General features: G+C 36.1%; 1 protein-coding gene across 1 annotated transcript in view; it reads left to right on the top strand.

The window, feature by feature from the left end:
* Positions 1-309: 309 nt before the first annotated feature.
* The window catches only part of spon1b (spondin 1b), a 105,086-nt gene continuing 82,727 nt past the window's right edge, over positions 310-22,668 (top strand). The window contains exons 1-5 of the mRNA XM_088934825.1: positions 310-893; positions 3,077-3,183; positions 10,612-10,745; positions 18,372-18,445; positions 19,750-19,872. Coding sequence (XP_088790951.1) covers positions 671-893; positions 3,077-3,183; positions 10,612-10,745; positions 18,372-18,445; positions 19,750-19,872 — 661 coding nt within the window. The 5' untranslated portion in view covers positions 310-670. The remainder of the gene's footprint in view (positions 894-3,076; positions 3,184-10,611; positions 10,746-18,371; positions 18,446-19,749; positions 19,873-22,668) is intronic.

Below are 22,668 nucleotides of genomic sequence, written 5' to 3'. Positions count from 1 at the left end.
CACTTATGTTACATTTGTAATTATTTCAAGCCTCTGTATTGTAGAGCGCTTCAGAATCATTAGGCGACTTCAAACGTGAATTGCACCTTTATGTAAATGTAAAAGAAGACTACAGTATATGCATTATTAAACAGGATAAACATCTGTTTCTCTGGTGATGTAGTGATTCACGGCTGTGCAAACATTAGCGAGCAGGTTTTTGCTGAGAGCCAAAAATCAAGAATGTCAAACGTTCTTCTCAATCACAGCAGCCAATGGTAGGAATGTCTGGGTTTTGTTTAAAGTCTGTTGGCTCAGTACGTACAGTCCAGTTCTTCACTCGATGTCTTGGAGACAGCGGCGTTACCCTGCGCTTTGCTATTTCCCCGAACCCTGTGAATTGCACTCTGTTAAGTAAACACTGCTGAGTCGCTGATCATCACACGCTCTCCACCAACATATCAGTTCAATTCTCCTGGAATGGGGGGGCCGGGTGGGGGGGATCGGATTTTGTGTCCGTTCATTCCAGGATGGGTTTACCATCAGCAGCGAATACAGCCTTTTCTTATGCAAAGTGAATCTGGTCTGTGAAATTGACAAGTTTTGTCAATTTCGGGAGTTGGGAGGAGGTCTTTTTAAAGCTTTTTTCCCCTTGACTGCATGAAAAGATTGCTGCTACAAAATACCAAGGATGGGAATACATCGGCACATACTGCTTTTGCAGTGTCTTATCTCGACTTTTGTGATACATGCTTTTGCTTTTTCCGAGGAAACCGCAGATAAAACAGTGAAATCGGACGGATATTGCAGTAGGATTTTAAGGGCTCAGGGTACAAGAAGAGAAGGCTATAACGAATTTCGCCTGAGAGTAGAAGGAGACCCTGAATTTTACCAACCTGGAAGCACCTATAGAGGTATGTAATCATTTCTAAGTGTTATTCTGAATCCGTTACTCGGATGCTTAGCCATTTACTGTCTTTACTGAGATTCCTGGTGTTACAAAAGACATACAAAAGAAAAGAGGTCTGGAGCACAACGTTAAGTACAGTATGTCGTTCCATGGTGATTTGACAAATAGCTACTTGTTATTAGGTGTATATAATTTGAAGTTTGCCAAGTTTTTGCAAGTTTCCCTTTCCACTAAATTCGGCGACATCTCAGACCTGGGTAACGGGCTATTACAGTTTTAAAAATCTGTTGCAGCAGGACATTTAACCTCTCTTGTATAAGCAAACGCAATTTTGATCAACCAGAGAAACTTTGTTAGTGGGCTATGAAGTCCGTCCGTCCGAAATAATGTAAGCGAAGAATACTGTAAGCGCGTCTTTCCCTAATTGCGTAATCTAGATCTAAAAGTTAAACTGTGTTGATGCATCGATATCATAAGTATAGATCTTACATTCAGAGCAGTGGAGGACAGTTTCGGAAATTGCAATTTTCAACCTTTACTTTATGGTAACAAAGTGTCTCTGTGAAAGATACGGTATTATATTAAAACTGTGCATTATTTCATTTTAAAACATGTTTAACCACAAGACAAACCCCTCCAAAACGTATCAAATTGCAAAATACTCATTTCCAGAGTATCGTTTACACAGTATACGCGAACTCAGACGACCTGACCTTGCTTAAAAAGTGTTCGCGTATAAAAGTTTAATCCTGAAATGTGATGAAACAATCATTTTATTGTGCCGATTATCTTATCTACAGTAAAGCTGATAAAAAAGAATATATTGTACAAATGTATTTAAAGTTCTACACACAATTAATTACCTGAATTAAGTTCAGAGTACAAATCACAAGACTGTTGAGTCATCATTGATACACATCAATCCTAAAAGTAGGAACCTGACACAGTTTAATTTAAAAATGTGGTTTAAAAAAGGTACTGTAAAACTTGTAAGGATTCTTTTATGTATTTCCCGCAAGAACTGATGACCAAACTGTCTCTAAAGTATTAGAGAAGCCTTTCATGCTCCTCGAAAATGTTTTACGGACATGGAGAATGAGCATGTTTTCATGTTTCTTAAATGTTTTCTCCTGTCAGATGCGGCTTTCCATTGTGAAAATGTTAAATTTTGCGAAAAAGGTCGTACAGGTTTCAGCCATATCTTAAAATTGATCATTTTATTGGAGTGACAACAAGGTGGATATTGGAATATGTTCTGTTTTACTTTAGAATGTGCTCCTACTGCTGTTCCTAGTACTTGTCATTAAATTATTTTTCATAGTCAAATGAAGAAGAAATAGAGTATTGCAATACTGCATTGCTAGGTAAAGTGATTTGCCTGGTTTGTAACAGCACTGAATGGACAGATCATGTGGGAAAACGGCTACATTGTTTGACAGATGAATTCTGAAAAAAACTTTGCTTAATCTTCTGTAGATTTAGTAGAGAAAGAAGAATGTGCATATGAATATTTCCACAGAAAATGTCTTATTTCTTAACTTTTTAAACACACAAACGTCCATTTATTTTATTATTTCAATGATTTTGATCAATGAACTAATGAATTGTTTAATTTTCAATGCACATACAGTACATGTCTGTTAATGTTCAGAAACATGTCTCAAACTGTTATGTCTAACTGGGCACCAAAGTGTATGAACTTATTCAAAGTACAGTAGAGTTGAGCATATTTATTGCAGAACTAATAAATAAATAAAAAAAACTATTTTACCAAATATAATCATGCCCAGTGTTATTTCTAAATAAATAAAAGAATGATGGTGTAAAATGGACTAAAAGAGATTCTATTTATGTTTTAGTATCCTATTTCTAATTATGGTATTTCACATAGAGGTCATTCATAGTACTGTACTTGGATATTAGAACACACTTTGTAGCACCACACTGATGACCAAATTACATTGTGTCAGTATTGTAAAATGTCATTTTTAATATTGAGAAGTACTGTATGAGTAACCTCTAACAGATTAGCTTTTAAAGGAGCCGTGCTGCTGTCTATATTTAGCACCCCTTTATTTTCTTGAAATGCACCTAACAAGTTCACTTGCTTTGCTTGCAGTTTTTTTGCTTGTTGAGCTCCCCTCTATGACCCATATTCCACTGACTTTCTTCAATTGCTATTTCTAGTGACTTTGTACGCATCCAGCCCCTCTTACTTCAGAGGCTTTACTCTCATTGCTTTGAAAGAGGGAAAAGATGGTGACAAAGACGAGGATTATGCTGGAAATTTTCAGGTAAGATGGGTTGGCTTGTTCAATATTTACTAAAATTGGCTGTAAAAGAAACTGGATTAATGTAAAATAACAGCGTAATATTGCTTCTTTGATAAAATACATAAATATTTATATATATGTAAATATAGGTTGAAAATATTTTTTGTTTATATCCATGTCTGGTAACACATGCATTTATTCTGAGAATATCTGTAGCAATAGAAAAATATGAGTGTTCGGTAGTAATACTGTACTTTGTGTTGAGGATTCCAGTATTTTCACTGTTCATCCTAGGAAAGCCTGTTGAAGCTTAATAGGTTTATATCTACTGACTGGTCAAGCCGTGAGGTTGTGATCCCATGACTTCTTGGAATCAGGGGTGTGATTTGACAGTCACAACTGTTGCTCTGCCCGATAACTGTAATTTCCACTTCATAATACTAGACTTTCCAAATGGAACTTTTGCCTCTCAGTGTGAGTGTCCTTATTAGTGAGCCTTTCTTATTAAAATTGTGGAGAGGGGAACTCCAGTTCATTTCGCCAATGCAATGAAAAGACAGAAATAGAGTTGGGGTATCACAGCCTTGGCACAGCCTTATCATTAGGTATGAACATCATTGAACACGTGTGTGCTATTCTCAATCCATCTCTGTGAAATTAGTAGAAAACGTCTCCGTTACCTAGTAAAAAATCTAGTTCTCCTTCATAAAGATTCTCAGCTGCAATCTGGCAGACAGGGATGTTGACCTTGTCCACACGATATGTGTGTTTCTGTATTTTATAAGGCAATGGCTGGCATAAAAAAATGCCCTATTTTTCCTATTTCCTATAGCACTCCTGCAGTGGGCCTGGTAGTGCATTGTGTGAAAGGAAACTACAGTAAAGTTAAGCTATAAGAGGATCTTCATTATTATATTTAAATGAAAACCCTAAACTTTCATTTGATAAAACTGCCAAATTCTTTGGTGCTTTTTCCAGTGTTTCTTATTTGTCCATGCTGGGAATTAACATTTTTATACAGACCTGGGTGCAATGTGGTTTCAAGAAAAATCTTGCTGCAGTTAATGCTGACTTCATTGCGTCCAGGTGCATACTGTTAATATCCAAAGCAGCCTGCAAGCCGTCAGCCACACCTGGCTGTGCGGGCGTCTGCACCATCTGCTGCTGTGCAGGAGAAGGCTTCAGCATTGAATTTGTTCAGTTTAGAAGAAAGAACATAAAAAAGGATTTCCATAAACTGTGTTTAGGTTTCAATAGTAATGCTTCTCTGCTTCTCTTTTGTCAAACTATATTTTCTGTTCTTTCATGTGGGATTTAAGGGAGTATGATTTCTTTCAGTACCGTTCCCTTAATTCTCATATCTATTATCTACCAATATGTTCTTACTTGTTACATTTCAAACTCTTCTGAACACAGTGACAGACATCAAGTAGCACAAGAGTGAATTTGCCCATTTTTTTCTCTAAATCTTGCATTTCAAAATACAAGCTTGGCTGAGCTCAGTCCTAGCTGAACGACCCTTACAGTACCTCTGAAGATATGTTCTAGCTGCAGTGGGAAAATACCTCCACATCCTGTAGTATCTCTTATGAATTCTGTCTGGCACTTTTGTTGTGAATCAAAACTTTTGGAAGATTAAATTAAGAATAAATAAGCAAACATCATGGTCACCACACAATTGTTTTGATTGGATTTAGACAAAAATCTACCTCTGTCAAAACAATGTTTGGTAGTCAAGAGAGGGTGTTTAGTCCCTTGAAATGTACCATTTGCAAGCTGCCTGCACAAAAGATGATACAATATACTGTATGTAATTGTTTTTGATTGCATCATACCACTAAAATACTCTGCTGATGTTTAGTTGGGCAAAAATGCTTCCTATCTTACGATCAGCATGTTTTATTTTACCCACTACCCTCTTGTCTTTCTTTGTCTTAATCTATGCACCACTTAGGAGAATACAACCTTTACTATCAACCAAGGAAAGCAATCAACTTCTTGCATTCAAAGTGCTTTTGCAATACTAGTTCAAGTGGAGTTGTGGGTAAACATGCAGTTGATTCCTTCAGGGTCACAGGTTGTGTTAGCATAATATATGGCAAAGCAGGATCCGTATTAGAATTTATTGGGAGGCTATAGTACTTAAAGAGTCATTATGACACATTACAATTACACAATTCATGACTATACCTTTCTGGATTGCCATTTTCTGCAATTACTTTGAGTAATGATTTTCATTCTGTGGTAGACATGACTTGAAATCTGACAAGGTAACACAGTATAAAGGTCAAGTTCCCAGAGCATAGTAATGTGTGCTTGATGTCACTTTAGCAAAAAAACTGTCAGCAATTCTGTCAAGCGTGCTCTTCAACTATTAACCTGTGTGTAGCTCCTTAAGCCATCTTCAGTACTAATGGTAAGTGATTTGTTAAGACTTCAGCTATCACCTGTAAAGCTTTATTTTTGCTTCACAGCAAAAAGTGATGGCAAAATGTTTTGACATTGAAATAGTTTGTATTGCTCCAAAAAGGTTACGTAAAAAGCACCATTTGTGAAATAGTTTGGCAGATTTTTTGTGGTTTGCCTTCAATTATTTAATATATTTGGGAGCAGTACTCAGAACTTCACAGTTAAACACTTACCATACGACTTTCAAGTGGTTGAAAGACAGTAGTATGGAGGGCAGCTAAAGTCCTGTAATCTATAAGAGTTAGTTTGAAAGGAGCTGTCAATTGTCTCTGGCCTCAGTTTCTCAAGAAATAGCACTAATAGCCAGGGAACACCAGGGGTGAGTGGATTTGAACGTGCCAAAACATCCCCAGCTTGACACACAAGAGTGATTCCTAGTGGCTTGCCTGGGAGCTCTTAAATGCATCCGTCCTCCATCTGATGTCCTGCCTTGGTGCTTTCAGGCTGGTGTGTCATCAGCGCAGAGTTTGGATCTTGAATGTATTTTCTTTTTCTCTGCCATGCTGATACATACAGTAAGTTGTAGCAGTGGGCAAAGTTGATTACGAGTAACTGAGTCTGAGTAGCTACACCATCAGAGCAGCTTGCCCAGAGCACAGGTTGAGCTCTGTGATAAAATATCGCTAAGTTGGAGCATAAGGCTCCAGTACACTATATTCCCTGCTGTATAAGTGGGTACTCTTCAGATTATCGTTGTTAATTAAAATTTGTCCTCAATTGACATATTTTTTCACTAAAAGATTAAGGCAACAGAAACCTTGTGAGAAAATTGCCAGGATGATGCTACCAGCTCCATGTACTGTATTGTGAAATAATGTCATTTCCTTTTAATGTCACGATAGACTGCCAAGACCAGTGTGTTGCTTTGTTCATTCTGAGCTATATCTTTCAGAACAAGGGATTTCTTTAACTTTTTTCTTTTTCTACTAGACATTGCAGTTTTCATTCCATTTCTACTAGTTTGGGCTTGAGCCCTAAGGGTTAAAGTATGACCTTCATCTAGGTTGAACTGCTTTTTGCAGAACTTTCCTTGGCTTTCTCATTGAAACAGAAACCCAGCATGAAAAACCATGTATTTTCATTTTCTCTATAGTCTCATCATGCTGTTTAAAGTGCACATCAGTCCTTTTTTGTAATTTTGCATTGTTGATATTTAGTACAATTCTGGAGTGTTCTTTGAAAAAATAATTTCATTCTGGCATGTCTGTGTCTAAATTAAATGTCAGTGGTGAAAAAAAGGAAAAATAAATAACCACAGGAATTGACTGCTAGCCCTAAGAGGTCAATACATCCAAAAATAACTTAATTTCTGTCTTATGGAACATATAAAAATGCATATGTAATGACTTTGCCATCAACTACAGGTACCTCATTAATTGTCTTATTGGTTAATGTAATACTTTTTACCAGGCTAAGGTGACCGTGTTTAATACAATATTTTAGAATGACGTGTACTGTACTTTCAATTCTAACGTTTGTGTTTAAAACTCTTACATGTTATCTGTGGGCTTGAATATTTTAAGCTGTTAGCGCCTAAGCAGTTTTGTGTAGGAGACATCTTGCTGAAAGTGCAGTAGACCTCAACACATTCTAAGCACCCTAATGGTGTGATTTCCCTCTCTAATCATGCTATCCAGTGCTGATTATTGTGCATCCAGATAGCATGCATTCAGATGGTATCACTGAAGAGAAACAAAATTCCTTCAGCTGCCAGGGATTAGAAATCCCTCTCAGTTACGACTGAATAATTTAGTGTTTTAAAAAAAGCACCACAACCTTTTGCAGCTGAGCTGTAGCATCTGTGTTTCTGTGTCACCTGGGAGAGAACTGCTATTAGAACATAAACACTCGCTTGATCGAGACCTCCTGTTTTTTCTTGCTCCACTTGGGCTCCTTGTGAGCTGTTTGTGATGTTTTTTAGTCATGTTTGCATGCCAGAAGGAAGAAAAAATGCTCCAAATTTATTGTCCTTTCTCTGTTGGTTTTGGCTGCCGTTCAGTGCTGATATGATAGTAGTTTTGCAACGCTGTTTTGAAAAAGAATAAATGTAGCCCTACCTTATGCTCAGTAATTGAAGAGGAGTGCCCTCCTCTCATTTGTAACCTTTCATACTGTACGTCATGATGTCCTGAGGTCCTGGTCTCAACTGAAAATCTTTAAAAAAATAAATAAAAAACAGACTTGGCAATAGTTTTTTTGTTTTTAACTGCTCCTTTTTTCTTGGTATTTGTCAATTCTTTTTTTAACTTGGCTCACTGTTACAACCTTTGTACCTGCAAAGATGAAGACAGCAGCCATGTGCCCACAAGGAGCGTTGAAGCACCATTGGCTGAGCTGAGACATTGGCTAGAGGATAGATGGTGCTCTCACCCATAATGCTTCACACTTGCAGGTGCTTGGAAAACCACATGAATGGCTGCCATTCTATTCTGACAAACCAGACATACTCTGGCTAGCTCACAGCCTCACCCAGTCCTGGCGGCACTGTGTACTGCTACCAAAAACATCCCATCCACAGATGGCTAATGGCACATCGCAGCTTCAAACATGCAGCATGTGGAACAGAAAACCCATCCTGCTTTCCAAATGCACATCTTCACTGACTGTGCCACTGGGGAACCACAACTGGAATATGTTTAATGACAACAAGACAGAATTCTTGGATCCACATTCAGTGTAGAACATTAGCATACTTAAATTAATTTAAATGTTAGCACTTTTGCATTGCGAATGTACAGTAGTATCACTTCACTCATTGCAATGTGTATTTGGATAAATGCTATCTATTTACACACCATATAGTTTATAATTTAGTTGAACTTTTTTAATGAATATTACATATTGTTATGACAGAACTCACAGATCAGATATTAAAAGAGATTCAGGAAATAACTATGTTTGATAAATTGTATGAATGGGAAAATAGCAGAATACTGCAGTCATTGAATAGACAGTGAATATGAATGTTAAAAGAAATGCAATTTATTTAACATAAAGGGAATAGTTAAAAGCCCTGTAAGAATCCTGATCTTAATTGAGATTTTTTTTCTTTTGCAATAATCAGAAGAAAGAACATTTATGCATGTAATGTGCAGATTTACATTTTTGTTTTTACAGTCTTGAAGATTTTTAAAACAGAATCTTAATGTTGAGTAGATGCAGCTGGCATTTGCTCGATAATGCCAGAGATTACTGGGGAAGAATTACTGGTGTTCATCACAGCTGTATTTTACTATGATCCCTTGAGCATTTAGAATAGAGAAAGAGGCCAAGATATTTTTAAAAATCTCCTCATTTTAAGCTAAAGTTTATTTGTGTTTTGGGAAACAGCACTCTAGTGCAGAACCGGGTCACATCTGTGTCGTTTAATTTAAATTAACAGTAAATATACAATAAAAGGGGCTAAATTATTTTATTCCCAGAACTACAGAATCTAGGCAATTCATTTAAATTTACAGTATTTTCTTTGATATCAGCATTTACTGGATATCTACTTTGCAATATTTGTTATGAGAATTTCTGTGCTAGATGTATTCATTTGCTTAAGAAATGACAAATTGTAATGACTTATTTTTCTGGATCAGATAAATTATTGACTGTACTGGCATACTGTATTCAGCTTGCCAATCAAAAAGCAACATTTAACAACTTTATAGAATTTACATTGCATTAATGCTCTTCTGAATTCTGAAATCCACAAAAAATAAAAGGAACCCAAACAATTAGTGGGCTGTCTCATCATTTGTTCTTCCTTCTTCAGTCTAAAAGCTTTCTCTTGGTAAGGCCCTATGTCAATTACAGCAGGAAACTGTGATTATTTAATTGGAAAAAAAAACAAAAAAAATCCCAACAACAACCAATCTGTGTCCTTTAACATAACAAAAATAATGTTAAAAAAACATACAGGTGGAATGTTTTAACATTTGCAATAGCGAACGTATTGCGTTTAAATACAGAACTGGTTTTAATTGGCTGCGAGACACAATCTTTGTGAATAATCTTTGGCTCTGTACTAAAAAAGGAAAATTCGAATTACTGATTGTGTCATGTGAAATAAACCTTTCTCTTCCAAAAATAAGAAAAAACAAATGATGTAACAGGAACTTTAAAAGTCTTTGAACAATATTTTGAAAACCGAGCACAAGGAAAATGAAATCTGGTTTCATTGCATTTTCTTTCCCAGTGTTTTCCTCAGAGGTCTATTTCCTTCCTCAGACAATTACTGTAGTTGTAACCTATTGTTGTGTCATTGGAAGATAATAAGCTCACAAGACATATCAAAAATAGGATGAACATTATTGTTTTCTTTTATTGCTTCCTCGTTTTTTTAATTCCCATTTGTACCGTTTGTAGTCTTCCACTTTGTAAAACCTGATACAAAAATCTTGAGCATCAAAAAGTGATTTGGTGTAATACAGGTCTTGCTGATAAATTGCTATTGGCTTTCTCTGCTCTGCACTAATGTGCGAGATTCACAGCTCTAATAAAGTTTTAATTTAAATATATCTTCCAGTGTATGGCTGTAAAACATGGTATTGATTCTATCACAGTAAACTGTTGGCCCATGTCAAAGGTGGTAATGATTGCAGAAGGTTTATGGTATAGATAGAAACTTGTCAATTTGCTTCCTTAATATCCATGAATTATTACAATTGTTAAACCGAGGAACACATGCATAAATATACCCTATAGTACATATAGATTTTTGGTGTAAATGTAAAACAATAAACACTCGAGAAGACGAATGTATTCACTTTCAGTTCATTGAATCATATTTTTCATAAACAGAGTGGATTATTGTGAAATGAAACGCGCTATATTTTCCTCAGTATTTTTGTGTATTTCAAGTTCAGCCACAGTGCTTAAACAAAATAGAAAAAATAAATGCACCAGGACGTTTGAACATAAACAATGCATTTTATATTCATGTGCCATGTAAAAGTTATAAAAAAAAAATCTATGGGTCTTTATATTTTGCAGATCATAGATGAGGAAGACACCCAATTTATGACGAACTGCCCCCCTGCAGTTACTGAAAGCACTCCAAGGAGAAGGACAAGGATACAGGTTTTCTGGACAGCACCCCCTGCTGGCAGTAGCTGTGTCATTCTGAAGTAGGCAATTATAGTTTGGACCATTTCATTTTTTTTAAATGGAATTGTCTAGATGTCAATTCCTGGAAACTGGCCGATATTAGTGTGACTTTTAAGAAATGCAAGAAATAAAACTTTTCAGCAAGGCAGAATTGACAGTGACGACAGTGGTCTAGAGTAAAGTGCGCAAGAGAGTAAAGGGAAAATGCTTCTTTTGTACTGTATGTCTTTGCATATCACTTGTGTGTGTGTGCTTCATTATGTGTGGAAGTTGCTTTTGATGTTGCATATCATTTGTGTGTGTCTGCTTCAGCATGTGTTCAGGTTGCTTTTGTGTATCTTTGCGTAACATTTGTCGGTGGGTGTGTTTCAGAATGTGCGTTGGTTGCTTTTGTGTGTCTTTCTGTGACTTTCAAAAAGTGTGCTGGTTTACCAGACGTTAGCAGAGGATAAATTACTGTATATGGTGCACAAACGTTCTGGAGCACAGCAGCTTGTTAGTCATGTGTATCTCCCAAAATGTTGTTATACTAATAAGACAAATATGTCCTAGGAGAAGAATTACAGGATGTTCAAAGTGTTTGTCCGGTTAGGATTTTACTAAACTACATACAGTACACGTTTTGGTTTCTTTACTCTTGAGACCTGCAGTAAAGTTCTGTTCTCAAGAAGATGTCCTTGCAATTCTAGCCATGTAATTCATTGTCAAGCATCATCGTGGCAGGTCCATTTGCTTCAGCAGACAGTGTTTGAATTTCTTTTCTCACTTTTTCTCAAATTCCCCATTTTTTTTAAAGAAAGGGTTGATCATATTTTGTCATACATAGGAGGTCTCTTCATTGTCTTAGTACTGTATGTGCAGTTTACTTTTATGCTTCCTTTGGTGCTCTTAAATAACTGTAGTGAGGTTGCTACAGTATCTGCATTATTATTTGTTGAGATAGAAATAACATATGTATATGAGATTAACATGTTGAGTGCATTTAATTGGGTTGAAAAACCATCCGTCAGTATTGGTTTTCTCACTTTTATAATGTGCAATAATCCTGGAGCCCTCTAGAAGTAAACGTCTGCTGTGGAAAAATGTACTGGAGGTAACTCTCCAGTCATCTTCTGTACTATCAGGAGCTGGGCTGAACAACAATTACTAGTCTGAGCAGATTCAACAGGACTTTGTAGTGAAAGAGTACACATGTCAATCTTCTTAAATGCTAATCTGAACATTCTGATAACTTAATAGGGTTTTACACTGCCTCATACCTTAAGAAAACAAGTAGCAGGATACAGAAAATAAGGAATTAAGTACAAAGACCTGAAATGTGAAATTCCACCGTTGTTAAATATCTAAACGATTTTTTGCAAAAATATTAAAATCTCGTGTTAAAAGTTGAACATATTTAAAACAGTTAGTGAACCGAGCATTGTCTATATAATGCTCAGATACACAAAGAGGTTGTGACCTATAATGCATTTTAATCTTGGCATTATTAAAGCACTCAATACTGCTGTCACTTTTCTCCCTTTAGTTATTTTAGACCTTTCCTGTGGTGTCATGATATGTGAAAGATTGTGGGTTTCAGCTTGAAAAGGGTTTGAATTTTTATTAATGTACATTATTATGTGGTTGTCAAGATGAGTGATGGGAGTCCTGACAAATGACAAACTTCCTTTCTCTCCATCTGGCTGTGTTTGAACTCAAGTTTGCTGTCTCCAGTTCTGCAGTTCTACAAAGCATTTCTATTCAGCTGGACCCCTCAGTCTTTGAAAGCAAGACTGCAGTATTTAAATCAGCTAAATGATAAAGTCATTTGTAAGTCGTTGGTTTTAAATTATGTATGTATTGATCTGTTGTCTCTATTTCTTTTGGATAACAAATATTTTCAATTGCACTCATTGTGAGACTTTTAGCAGTAACCAGTCCCACCTGCTGGATTAACAGTGATTTTCTAAGGTTAAACTTTTAATTTATATTTTTCATTTAAATGTTAAGGGAAATTTTTGAAAATTTTTTAACTACTTCTATTACCATCAAACATTTGAATAGTTTGAGATAATGTTAACTGTGGGAAAAAAAAACACTGAAACTGTTATTGTATTAAAAGAATGACATACTGTACGTATAATTCTGCTGTTTAGTTCTTGTTCTCATGCAGCAAGTATGAAATCATTTCCTGTAATTTACTTCATGTATAACTCAGCTTTCATTTTTCTTTGTTCTACTACAATGGTAAACTGCATACTCAGACTGCAGAGAGAGACAGAGTGGGAGACATATTTTCTGCCTCCAAAGTGGAAAAAAAGGAGTGTCTAAACATGGGAAGTTTAATTACAGGGTAGCAGGCATACTTAGCCACTATACTTTTCCTTTAGCTGTGTGAACACTGAAAAGCTGGAAAGAAATACAATCAAATTCTTATTAAAGGACTTCCAGTGGTCTGGCACAGGTGTGTCTTAGAACTAGCATGCAATTGTTTTACAATAAGATGGAAAATAACAGAGTAAAGACAAAAAGGAGTTAGAAAAAAAACATCCTTGAATTTGGGTGTATATTCATATTGTTCCAATGGATGGGAAAGGCATTATTGCTATATTTTAAGAGCTGGCAAATTATCTGAGGATCTCATTGAGTTGTTTCTTGAAGAAAGTCAAGTTATCACCTTCAACACTTTGGCTGGGTATCTTATTCTTGACTCCTTTGCATAAAGCAGTCTTTACCACACATCTGTAATCTACTATGGTTAAGAGCCACCCGACAATAAACTCTTGCTAAAAGATTAGGCATAATTAGTGAGAGTGTGCGCAGCCAATTCTGCTAGTTTTTTAAGGTTAAATGTGGATAAATAGGACATACGTAAACACTCATAATGGAAACTGTTCAAATCAGACATACATTTAATCAACTTGACAAGCCAAAAAACATTAAAGAAGAAATGTAAGGGCAAAAATAAAATCACAGGGATATTCTCTTCCTCAAATGTTCTTAGCCAATGTATTAAAATTAGTATATGGGATTTTTCAAAGCCTGGATTAACTATGGAGGAGGTGCTGTATGAATTACTGTATGTGTGCTAGTTAACAAAGAAAAAAATACTTTTGATTTGTACAGTATATATATTCCCTTATGGACCATACAGTATATTCAGATTTTATCCATCTTATGAAAAACTGTCTGTGTTGGTGTCATTTCCTCATAAGACTGTTCATGGCAAGACTGTGTACAATATATGCGTGGGTGTGTAGGGGTGTGTGTATGTTTTTCAATCCAAACATACTCAGTGCCTGAGGAACACTAAATTAGAGAGATTAATATAACTTATAATTTATACAGCAAAGGTGCTCATTTACTGTACAGCAGAGTAAGATGTATAAAAATAAACTGAATGCAGATGAATTTAAGTGCATTAAGTTATGAGAAATATGCATGCAGATTGGAGTTCCATGTTTGCATTCTTGAAGTATGGATCTCCTTAAGGATTCATCATCTAGCACTTTTATCATTAATATCATAATGGAGTACTCTTGGAACCCTACCAGTATCAGGCTTCTGAATTTACAGATCAGTACTAGTTTATGCTCGTTGCTGGGGGAAGAAAAAAAATGTTACTCACAAAATATTCTTAAGGGTGACTTAAAGTGATTGTGTTCTTTTAAAATAAATAAACAAAAATCTTTTTAAATAAAAAAATCACAGGGTTTAACTGAATTCTTTGTTGAATTTGTTTGATCTTTCGCATCTGCTTCATTAGTGCACATCAATGAACAGATATTTTGAACAAATTACAAATGATGAAAGCCTCTCGGAGAACAACATTTTAAAAAAATGGGAGAGAAGGGAGAGGGGTTCAGGTATGTTAAACTGAGAGTTGAGCTCTGGGCCTGTTGTATTATGAAAAGCCTAACATTGTTATGGTGTGAAAGACAAACTGCCTGTCCTCCAGAAAACAAATCCAAGTAGTAACATAAATCCTATTATGTTACATAAATTATTCATAATAATTTAATACACCATATTTACTACTTTTGTGCTAATTTCTGATTTTGAATCAAAAACCTTTCTTTATAAGTACAATAGTTCTGTCACTGTCATGTCAAGATAAACATTTGTATTTTACTTTTGGATGTTTCCCATTTCAGCCATTATCTTTTCAGTTTCATTGTGTAGATATTAAGGTTTCCTGTGAGTAAAAGTATATACAATATAGTGTATATACTGCACTGTATTATAATTAACACAGATAAAAAATTAAACTGACTTTTTTTAACTTATATCCAGTTAAGACTGGTAACTCTGTATCCAAATTATGTGCCAGAAATGATATCTGAAAGCTATGGTTTACATCTGCACATCTTGCCAGCAAAAAATACAGTTCTCCATAGGAAAAAGGTTTAGACAGTCATCCCCTCCACATTACATGCTGTGAAGTAGGAGATTTTGTCTATTGAGTACTCAGCAGTCCAGTTCTACTGCCTTCTTTCTTTACCCTTATTTTTTTTTGTTGGTCTTCCAATTGTGTTTACCCAACATCTAATTCTTTTAATTTTATGCAAGGCAGTTCTTGGTCTCATTAAGTTCCATTAATGTGTTTTTCTTGTTACTAATATAAAAAGACAATTAGTCTGTGGTAACTTCAAATATAATATTCAGCTCTAGAGAATTTAACAAAATGTATTAAAGTTCCCTCCTGGACTCCAGGGTATTTGTTACAGTATGTCTACAAATGAGTTTATCCAACTTTGCTTAACAGTTTTTCCCTGTGTGTGAACAGACCAGAACAGACTAAAAAGTATAACAGACTAAAGCAGGTGAAAACCCATCTGTCATTTACAGTCATATAATGGTTTCCATATGTTTGTGTCAAGTGTGTACAGTATGTCTGTAGGCACAGGCAGCTTCATCCAGTGTGTTTTTCACATTTACAAGTAGGAAGTTAATGCAGTGATGTCAGATCTGATAACTAGTATAAGCGAAATGAATAACCTTTGATTTTTTTTTAGAAAATGTTTGACACTTTGAGACAGTTTTAAAATCCTCAAAGGCATTGACAAATTCAATGTAGTAGATTACTTCATGGATGGACATTCCAGAGGACACAGGTTAAGTGTACTGTATGTGGAAATGCATTTAAAACTGATAACAGAAGGTAGTTATAATATTTACTGAAAGGGGTATGGGAGTTTAGAACAAACCAATAGCCTGTCTTCCTTCAAGAAACAACTGGATCAGATCATTGGCTCAATTAGCTGCTAACTTCAAACCAAGCTAGATGTTTTGAATGGCCTGCTGTTTTTATGTTTCTTTAGATACAGTAGCTTACCAAAAAGGATTCAGCATTAGAGAACATTAGAGAGCACTGTTTAGTGGTAGCCTAACACTGAAGCTGTAAGAAAGATCATTTTCAAATATACAGTATATGAGGTTAAGCTAGAAAAAGAAAATATTTCTTTTTTATTTATGTCCAGTGACAAACAGAAATTTGAACTTACAGTAAATATTTGTAATCCATCCATTATCAGTAATATGCTTACCCTGGTGAGGGTCACAGGATGTTGCAACCTATCTTGGAAGGAAGCACAGGGTAGAGCAAAGAGCAAACACCCGCTCTCTCATTGTTTGGGTTGACGGTTCATCACAGTCGGGTTGCATTTTTTTAGAAGGTGGAGAGAAATCACAGTACTTTGTGAAGAAACATCACAAAGACTGAGGCCTGAGGCCAAACTCCATTCCAGCAATCTGCAGCTGTGACTATTGCAGACAACTATTAGTCATGCAAAATTATTATTAGTGTTGTTGTTGAAAGAAAAACACTGGCATGGAAAACTTTAAAAAGAATGCAAGCAAGCCTTTTATGAATCTTACCAAGCAGATTAATTGTCTGAGGTATCATTCGTTTCACTTCAATGTGACTTTTCTGAACACTGCAAAGATTCCATCTGCTTTTCTCAAATCCAGACAATCAGTGACAGTAGTTATGTAAAAATTCCATCTTCACTTTACTGAAAGCACATTATCAATCCTAAATTCCATTTTTGTGCTAGGAATGTGTGAAAGTTAATCTTTCTGGGAAAAAAACCTTAAAACCACAATAAGGAGATGGAAACAAGTTGAACTTACAGCATTTTCCTTTTCAGCATCGTTTTAAAAAAAAAAATCACTCTAAGCTTTTTCTTTTTAGCCGAATTCCAGTAACATGCTATCTGTTTTTTTCTTACCCTGAAATAAATGCATTGATTGTCAGACTGAACATGTGTCAATCCCAACATTGAGCAAAGCAGATAGGGGGCAAATACAATACATTGTTTATCACATTGTACACTGTACTAAATGTGAATTTAATTCAGCCCGATATCCTTCAAGATAAGAGCCTTCTTCTATGTAAGAATTTTACAGAAAAAAAGAAAACACAAAGAACTTTCCACTTAATGCAAATAAGTACACGCTGTTAGTATGCTAATATATGCATCCACTTGTTTTCACCTTAGACTAGTTTGGTACCTAAAAGCAACACGTCGTCAGCTCTGCAAAAATTAACAATTTTTGCAACAACAGAAAGCTCACACAACAGCAAAGACTAAGGCTTTTAATATGAAAATGAAACATCATGTAGCTTAAACAATTAAGAGTTTGAATAGTAGTTTTTCCCGATGACATTAAAATTAGAATACTTCTATTTTGAGCATGAGAAGTGTTGAATTTCAATTTGAGAACAAGAAGAAGATAAGAGCTTTCTCTAGTCAGGTGGAAGGCTCTGAATAGATGTGCTTCTTTGCGGCCTTTCCTTAGGGAACCAGTATTGTCTGCCAGTAGAGGAATAGCATCTAAGCCCATGGACTCCTAGACCAGAACAAAAGGATCATAAATATTCTCATTGGAACCAATAATCTCGATATAAACCAGGCTGTCTAGTGGCATTAAAACAGAAGAGAGTGTAGTGATGAATACAAGGAATTTGGCATAGGTACTGAGCATTTGATGTAAAAACAAAAAATCTAGCACAAGCTGACAATATACAGTATACTGTACATGTGGTCCCTTGCAGGCTCAGACTGGAGGATGGATATGCTGTGTACTTCCTTTTGCCTTAGGCCCCTTTACAAATTTCAAAGTTTACTCATTTGAATTTCATTCAAGATTAACACAGACAGGTGGTCTGTACATCTTTTTTTTTCTGCTAGACTGCATTTCTGACCTCCTATCCATTTGAATCTTCCCTAGGGTTCCGAATTTTGTATTCAAACACAATCGATGATTTTTTTTTCAGCTGTCCTGTGGTGTCATCCTGTTTTTGTGTTTTTCTTACATTTCTTTCATTCCAGTCTATAAATGAATGAAGTAGGCAGGCACTTAGGTGGCGTTAAGAGAAAATCTAGAGCTGTGACTCTTCACCAAAGGTCACTGAATTGATCTCTTTAGCTTGCAGTCTCAGCTTGGGAACAAGGTTGTTGTGCTGTGTGGTATATTGCAGTCAGTAAGAAAAAAAAATGTATTTCACCAGTTCAGGCTTTAAAATGTGGATTCACTGGCTTTTGAGAATCCCAGCGTTTTTTGTGTTAGAAGGTTCTAGCTTAATGAAATTCAGCACTATGTTTAACTGAAAGTATGAAATATGGTATAATTGCAATTCTCATGGCAACTATTCTCCTCCACAGGGCAAGCATTGTGCAAAAAAGGATTATCTACTTCCAAGATGAAGGCTCTCTCACAAAGAGAATGTGTGAAAAAGGTATGTTCTTTACTATCTACTAGGAAAAGAAAATGAAAAGTGTAGCAAAGTATAAAGCCACTGTATATAAAATGTGAAGCTTAAAGGATTTTATTGCAATTACAGGTTTACGTTTTGTCAGCAAGATGTACAGTGAATGACACACTAATGTCTGTGCAGCTTCAAGTCATTTGCATTGACACAGATTAAATCAGAACTTCAACCCACCCATCATCTACAATTTACAAGCACTGTACTTGATGGCACATGGCCAAGCAAGATGCTTGTGGTAGACAAAAAACACTTTTTTAAAGCAAAAAATTCCCATGAAGTATTGTCATATAAATCCTCTCATCTGTCTTTATGTACACGAAAATAAAAGTGTCCCACCAGACCGAAGGAGCCCCCACCCCACATCTGCTGCCTATGTAAAACCTGTACACCATACATTATGTACCATACGTCTTTATTAATTTTTTACTTTATTAATGTAATTGTGTGAATCCACTTTTCACAATATACTGTATTATTAAAATAGAAACCATAATATTTATTTTCTCATTGGTTGTTGCTGAGATAATTACAACCAGGTATGCTGATTTTCAGTGTTCCAATGTAGGTATAAAAGAACATTAAAAACACGTTCTGTTCTAATGTTTGATTGTCAGTGATCATGGTTAACAACACTCCTGTATTTTAGTGGAGAACGCTGATTTATAGCTTTGCCCCAGACCAGTTTTTAATGTAGCCTCAGTGTAAGGGATATCTTTTCATGTACAGTAACTGAATTTGGACAGTTCTTTAGTGGTTTGTATCCACGTAGGCCCTTTTTTGGAAGTCAGTTGAGCCCTATATTCTGGACTGGTTCCAATTTGAGCTTTGTCAGTAGTCCACACCTGGTGTTCTACAAGTGTGGACTATTTGACTACGTTTTAAATCATCCAGGGTACCCTCATTCTGCCAAGCAACAGCAAGTGAGCCTCCATGTCTGTGGAGACCTGGGGCTGCTTATGCTTACTCCTCTGTAGGTTGAGCAGTGGAGTATTTGAGGTGAAAAATGGCATGTGGCTACTGCACAATTTTGAGGAAAGCTTGCATGGTGGTAAACTTGCCTATGCTGGTACACATTGCTTGGTAGTATAGAGGAGCAAACTAACAGTGAGGGTGGGTAATTCCAGATTAGAGGGCTATGAAAGAAACAAAATGAAAAAGGTGATTCCTATTATGATAATTAGAACTGGTACAGGGTACTAGTATTGAAACATTTGGAAATGATTCTTCAGTCCTGCTTTTGTTATAGTAACAAAGAATTTGTTTTGTTTCAGAGCCACTGTCAGAGGGAGCTACTGAAAAACCTATCCTTGAGTGCTGTGCCTGTGGAACTGCTAAATACAGAGTTACTTTTTATGGAAACTGGTCAGAAAAGGTGCATCCTAAAGATTATCCCAGTAAGTCTTGAGTTGCTAATGTTTTCATATATTTACACCACTAGTCTGTTATACAGATAACCTTGAAACTGCTTTAATAGCTATAAATTAAGCCCAGGGATAATGGCTGCATTAAGCTGAAGGCAAACAACCACATTTTGATCAATATAATGATTGGCATGGAATCTCAGTATAAGATAGACTAAAAAAGGATTTTACACATAATTTATGGGCTTAAGGGATAAAATACAAAGAATGGGTATATGACAGAGGTCTACCATGCAGATAGTGAATTCTGAAATAGATTCAGAGATCTTTATGTAGAGGTAGTAAGGCCTTTTTATGGTCAAACTATGCAACCATTACTAAATTTGTTGTATTATGATCTATTTTAAACATGGGAATTTTCACTGATCAGTGCTTAATTAGCTTAATCAATGTCATTAAATATTGTTTTACTGCATAACAAATCCTTCCTGTTTTTTAGTAAGTTCTAGCAGTCCTCAATCAGATGTTGCACCAGTTCTGCTATTAAAGTCCCTAGGCATGCAAGGTCTTACAGTATCTGGTTCAGAGATGAAGGACACTAGAAGATATAATCTACCCATGATATAGTGGACTGACTGAGGCATCTTCAAGTATTGGTAGCTGTGTCATAAATCTATATCGTCATGTGTTAATCCAGCATCAGGAGAAAAAACATGTTTATGTGGCAGGCCAGTCTTGGAAGGGACCGTAATACAAGCTGACCTGCCACTAGGGCCTTTAGTTGATTAATTTGATTATTGGTGGTGGATAGTTACACATGCTGATATGGGATTAATGAGTGGCACCATTGGATACAAAACAGCTTTCATGGTGTTAGTGGAGGTTGGGTTTTGGTAGCCGTCTTGGGGAGGAGGGTAAAGAGTTAGATGGTCGAAAATAAGTTTCTCCAGTACTGCCTGTACTGCTATTGTGAGTTTTACAGGTGTTCAGTCCAATAGAGCCACCATGTTTTATGATGTTGAACTCTCAACTCTCAACCTGGCACTGCATACTTTTGTAAACTGGTATCGCTTATGAAAACCACCTCCTGTTTATTAGATCCCATTTCTACTGTTTTATTTCAATCCTGTTTTTCTACCCTCTGCCCTGTCGTCCTCAACATAATACATTCTTGTCCTGGAGCACCTGAGCAATGGTCCCAACAGCCTATAAAATGGGTTCAGTTACTCCTGTGCCTAAAAAAACAAATATAGCTCTGGCAATTACACAGCACTGAAACTGTCCTTGTTAAAGTTACTATTGATCTCCTTGTGACTGCTGATTCTCTATCTTTCCTTATTCTCCTTGACCTCATTCTTGATTATGACACTGTGAATCATGACATCTTACTTTCTGCTCTTGAGGCTGTTTTTGGAGTTACTGACACTGCTCTTAAATGGTTCAACTTTTATTTTATTAATCAACGATCCTTTATCTTTTTTGGGGGTCTCAGTTCTGATGTTGGGTTCCTTAAGTCTTGTATTCCTCAAAGCTTAATACTGGGCCCAATACTGTTCAGCATTTACTGTACATGTTCCCACTTGGAACAAGTAATAGGTTTATTCCATGCTGAAAAAAGAAGAAGGAAAACACAACGTTTCGGCTATGGAGCCACACCCGAAGAAGGTGCAAACTACTGTAAAAACATTATTCTTCTATCTCAGAAATATTGCCAAACTATGTCCTATGTTGGCCCTGACTATAGTAGAAAAGCTCATCAACACATTCGTCTTTTCCAGAATTGATTACTCCAATGCCCTACTTTCTGGGGTATCTAAATCCACACAAAATGAACATCAGTATGTCCGGAATTTGGCAGCCATTATCCTGACGAGGTCACATGCAAGTGATTGCACTGGCTTCCTGTCAGGTTTCGTGTCAACTTTAAAATCCTTATGCTCACCTTTAAGGCTTTACTTGGCTTGACGCATCTGCAGCTATTTGACTTATTATCTTTCTACTCCTCACCTTGTAATCTTTGTTCATCTGTTTCTAGTCTCCTGTCTGTCCCCCAAGCTCACTAACACTCTATGGGTGACATTTTACATTTTCAACTACATCTCTAATCCCTTGTATTTCTTTGTGCGAATTTTGCTATTTCCTATCTTTGTTAATGATTTTGTTTACTGTCCTGTAAAGTGCTTTGAGGTGCTTTTAAAAGCACTACTGTACAGCATATGAAATTAATATCATTATAAATTCTCAATCCTTTACAGTGGCACACAGATGGAGAACTCCATTAAAAAGAGAACTATGCATCATTTTAAATCTTGATATAATGTAAAAAAGAACTGAAAAAAACTACTGAGAAAGGAAGTATTTTTGGCAAAAAAGAAACAACTACTGTACTGGAAAATTATACCCTTACGTACTGGTTTAAACTGGTAGATGTTCATCCAGCAAAAAAAGAACTTTGTGACAATTTTTTTTAGCATACTGTATGTTCATTGTAACTGTTCAGCTATTATCAGAAGGCTACTTATTTGTCGAAAGGATCTTGTCACATCTCCTGGAGCCATATCCAGTAACAATAGGCACAAGATACGATTATACCTTGGGTTGGATGCCAATCTGTCACAGGATGCACACACACACACACAGGGACAATTTGAGAGACACCAATTAACTTAACCAGCATGTTTTCCAGAGCTGAACCCAAGATCCTAGAGCTGTGAGGCCACCCTGTGTCTGTTATCATACAAGAGTTTGACAAATGGGAAAATAATGAAATGGCAGGTCTGCTGAGAACACCATCACATGTGTGCATACAATACCTGGTGTTAGCCTTTT

Source organism: Atractosteus spatula, chromosome 16 (genome assembly GCF_055471065.1).
Source record: "Atractosteus spatula isolate fAtrSpa1 chromosome 16, fAtrSpa1.hap1, whole genome shotgun sequence".
Classification (NCBI taxonomy): domain Eukaryota; kingdom Metazoa; phylum Chordata; class Actinopteri; order Semionotiformes; family Lepisosteidae; genus Atractosteus; species Atractosteus spatula.
This window is presented reverse-complemented; position numbering and strand designations above follow the sequence as displayed.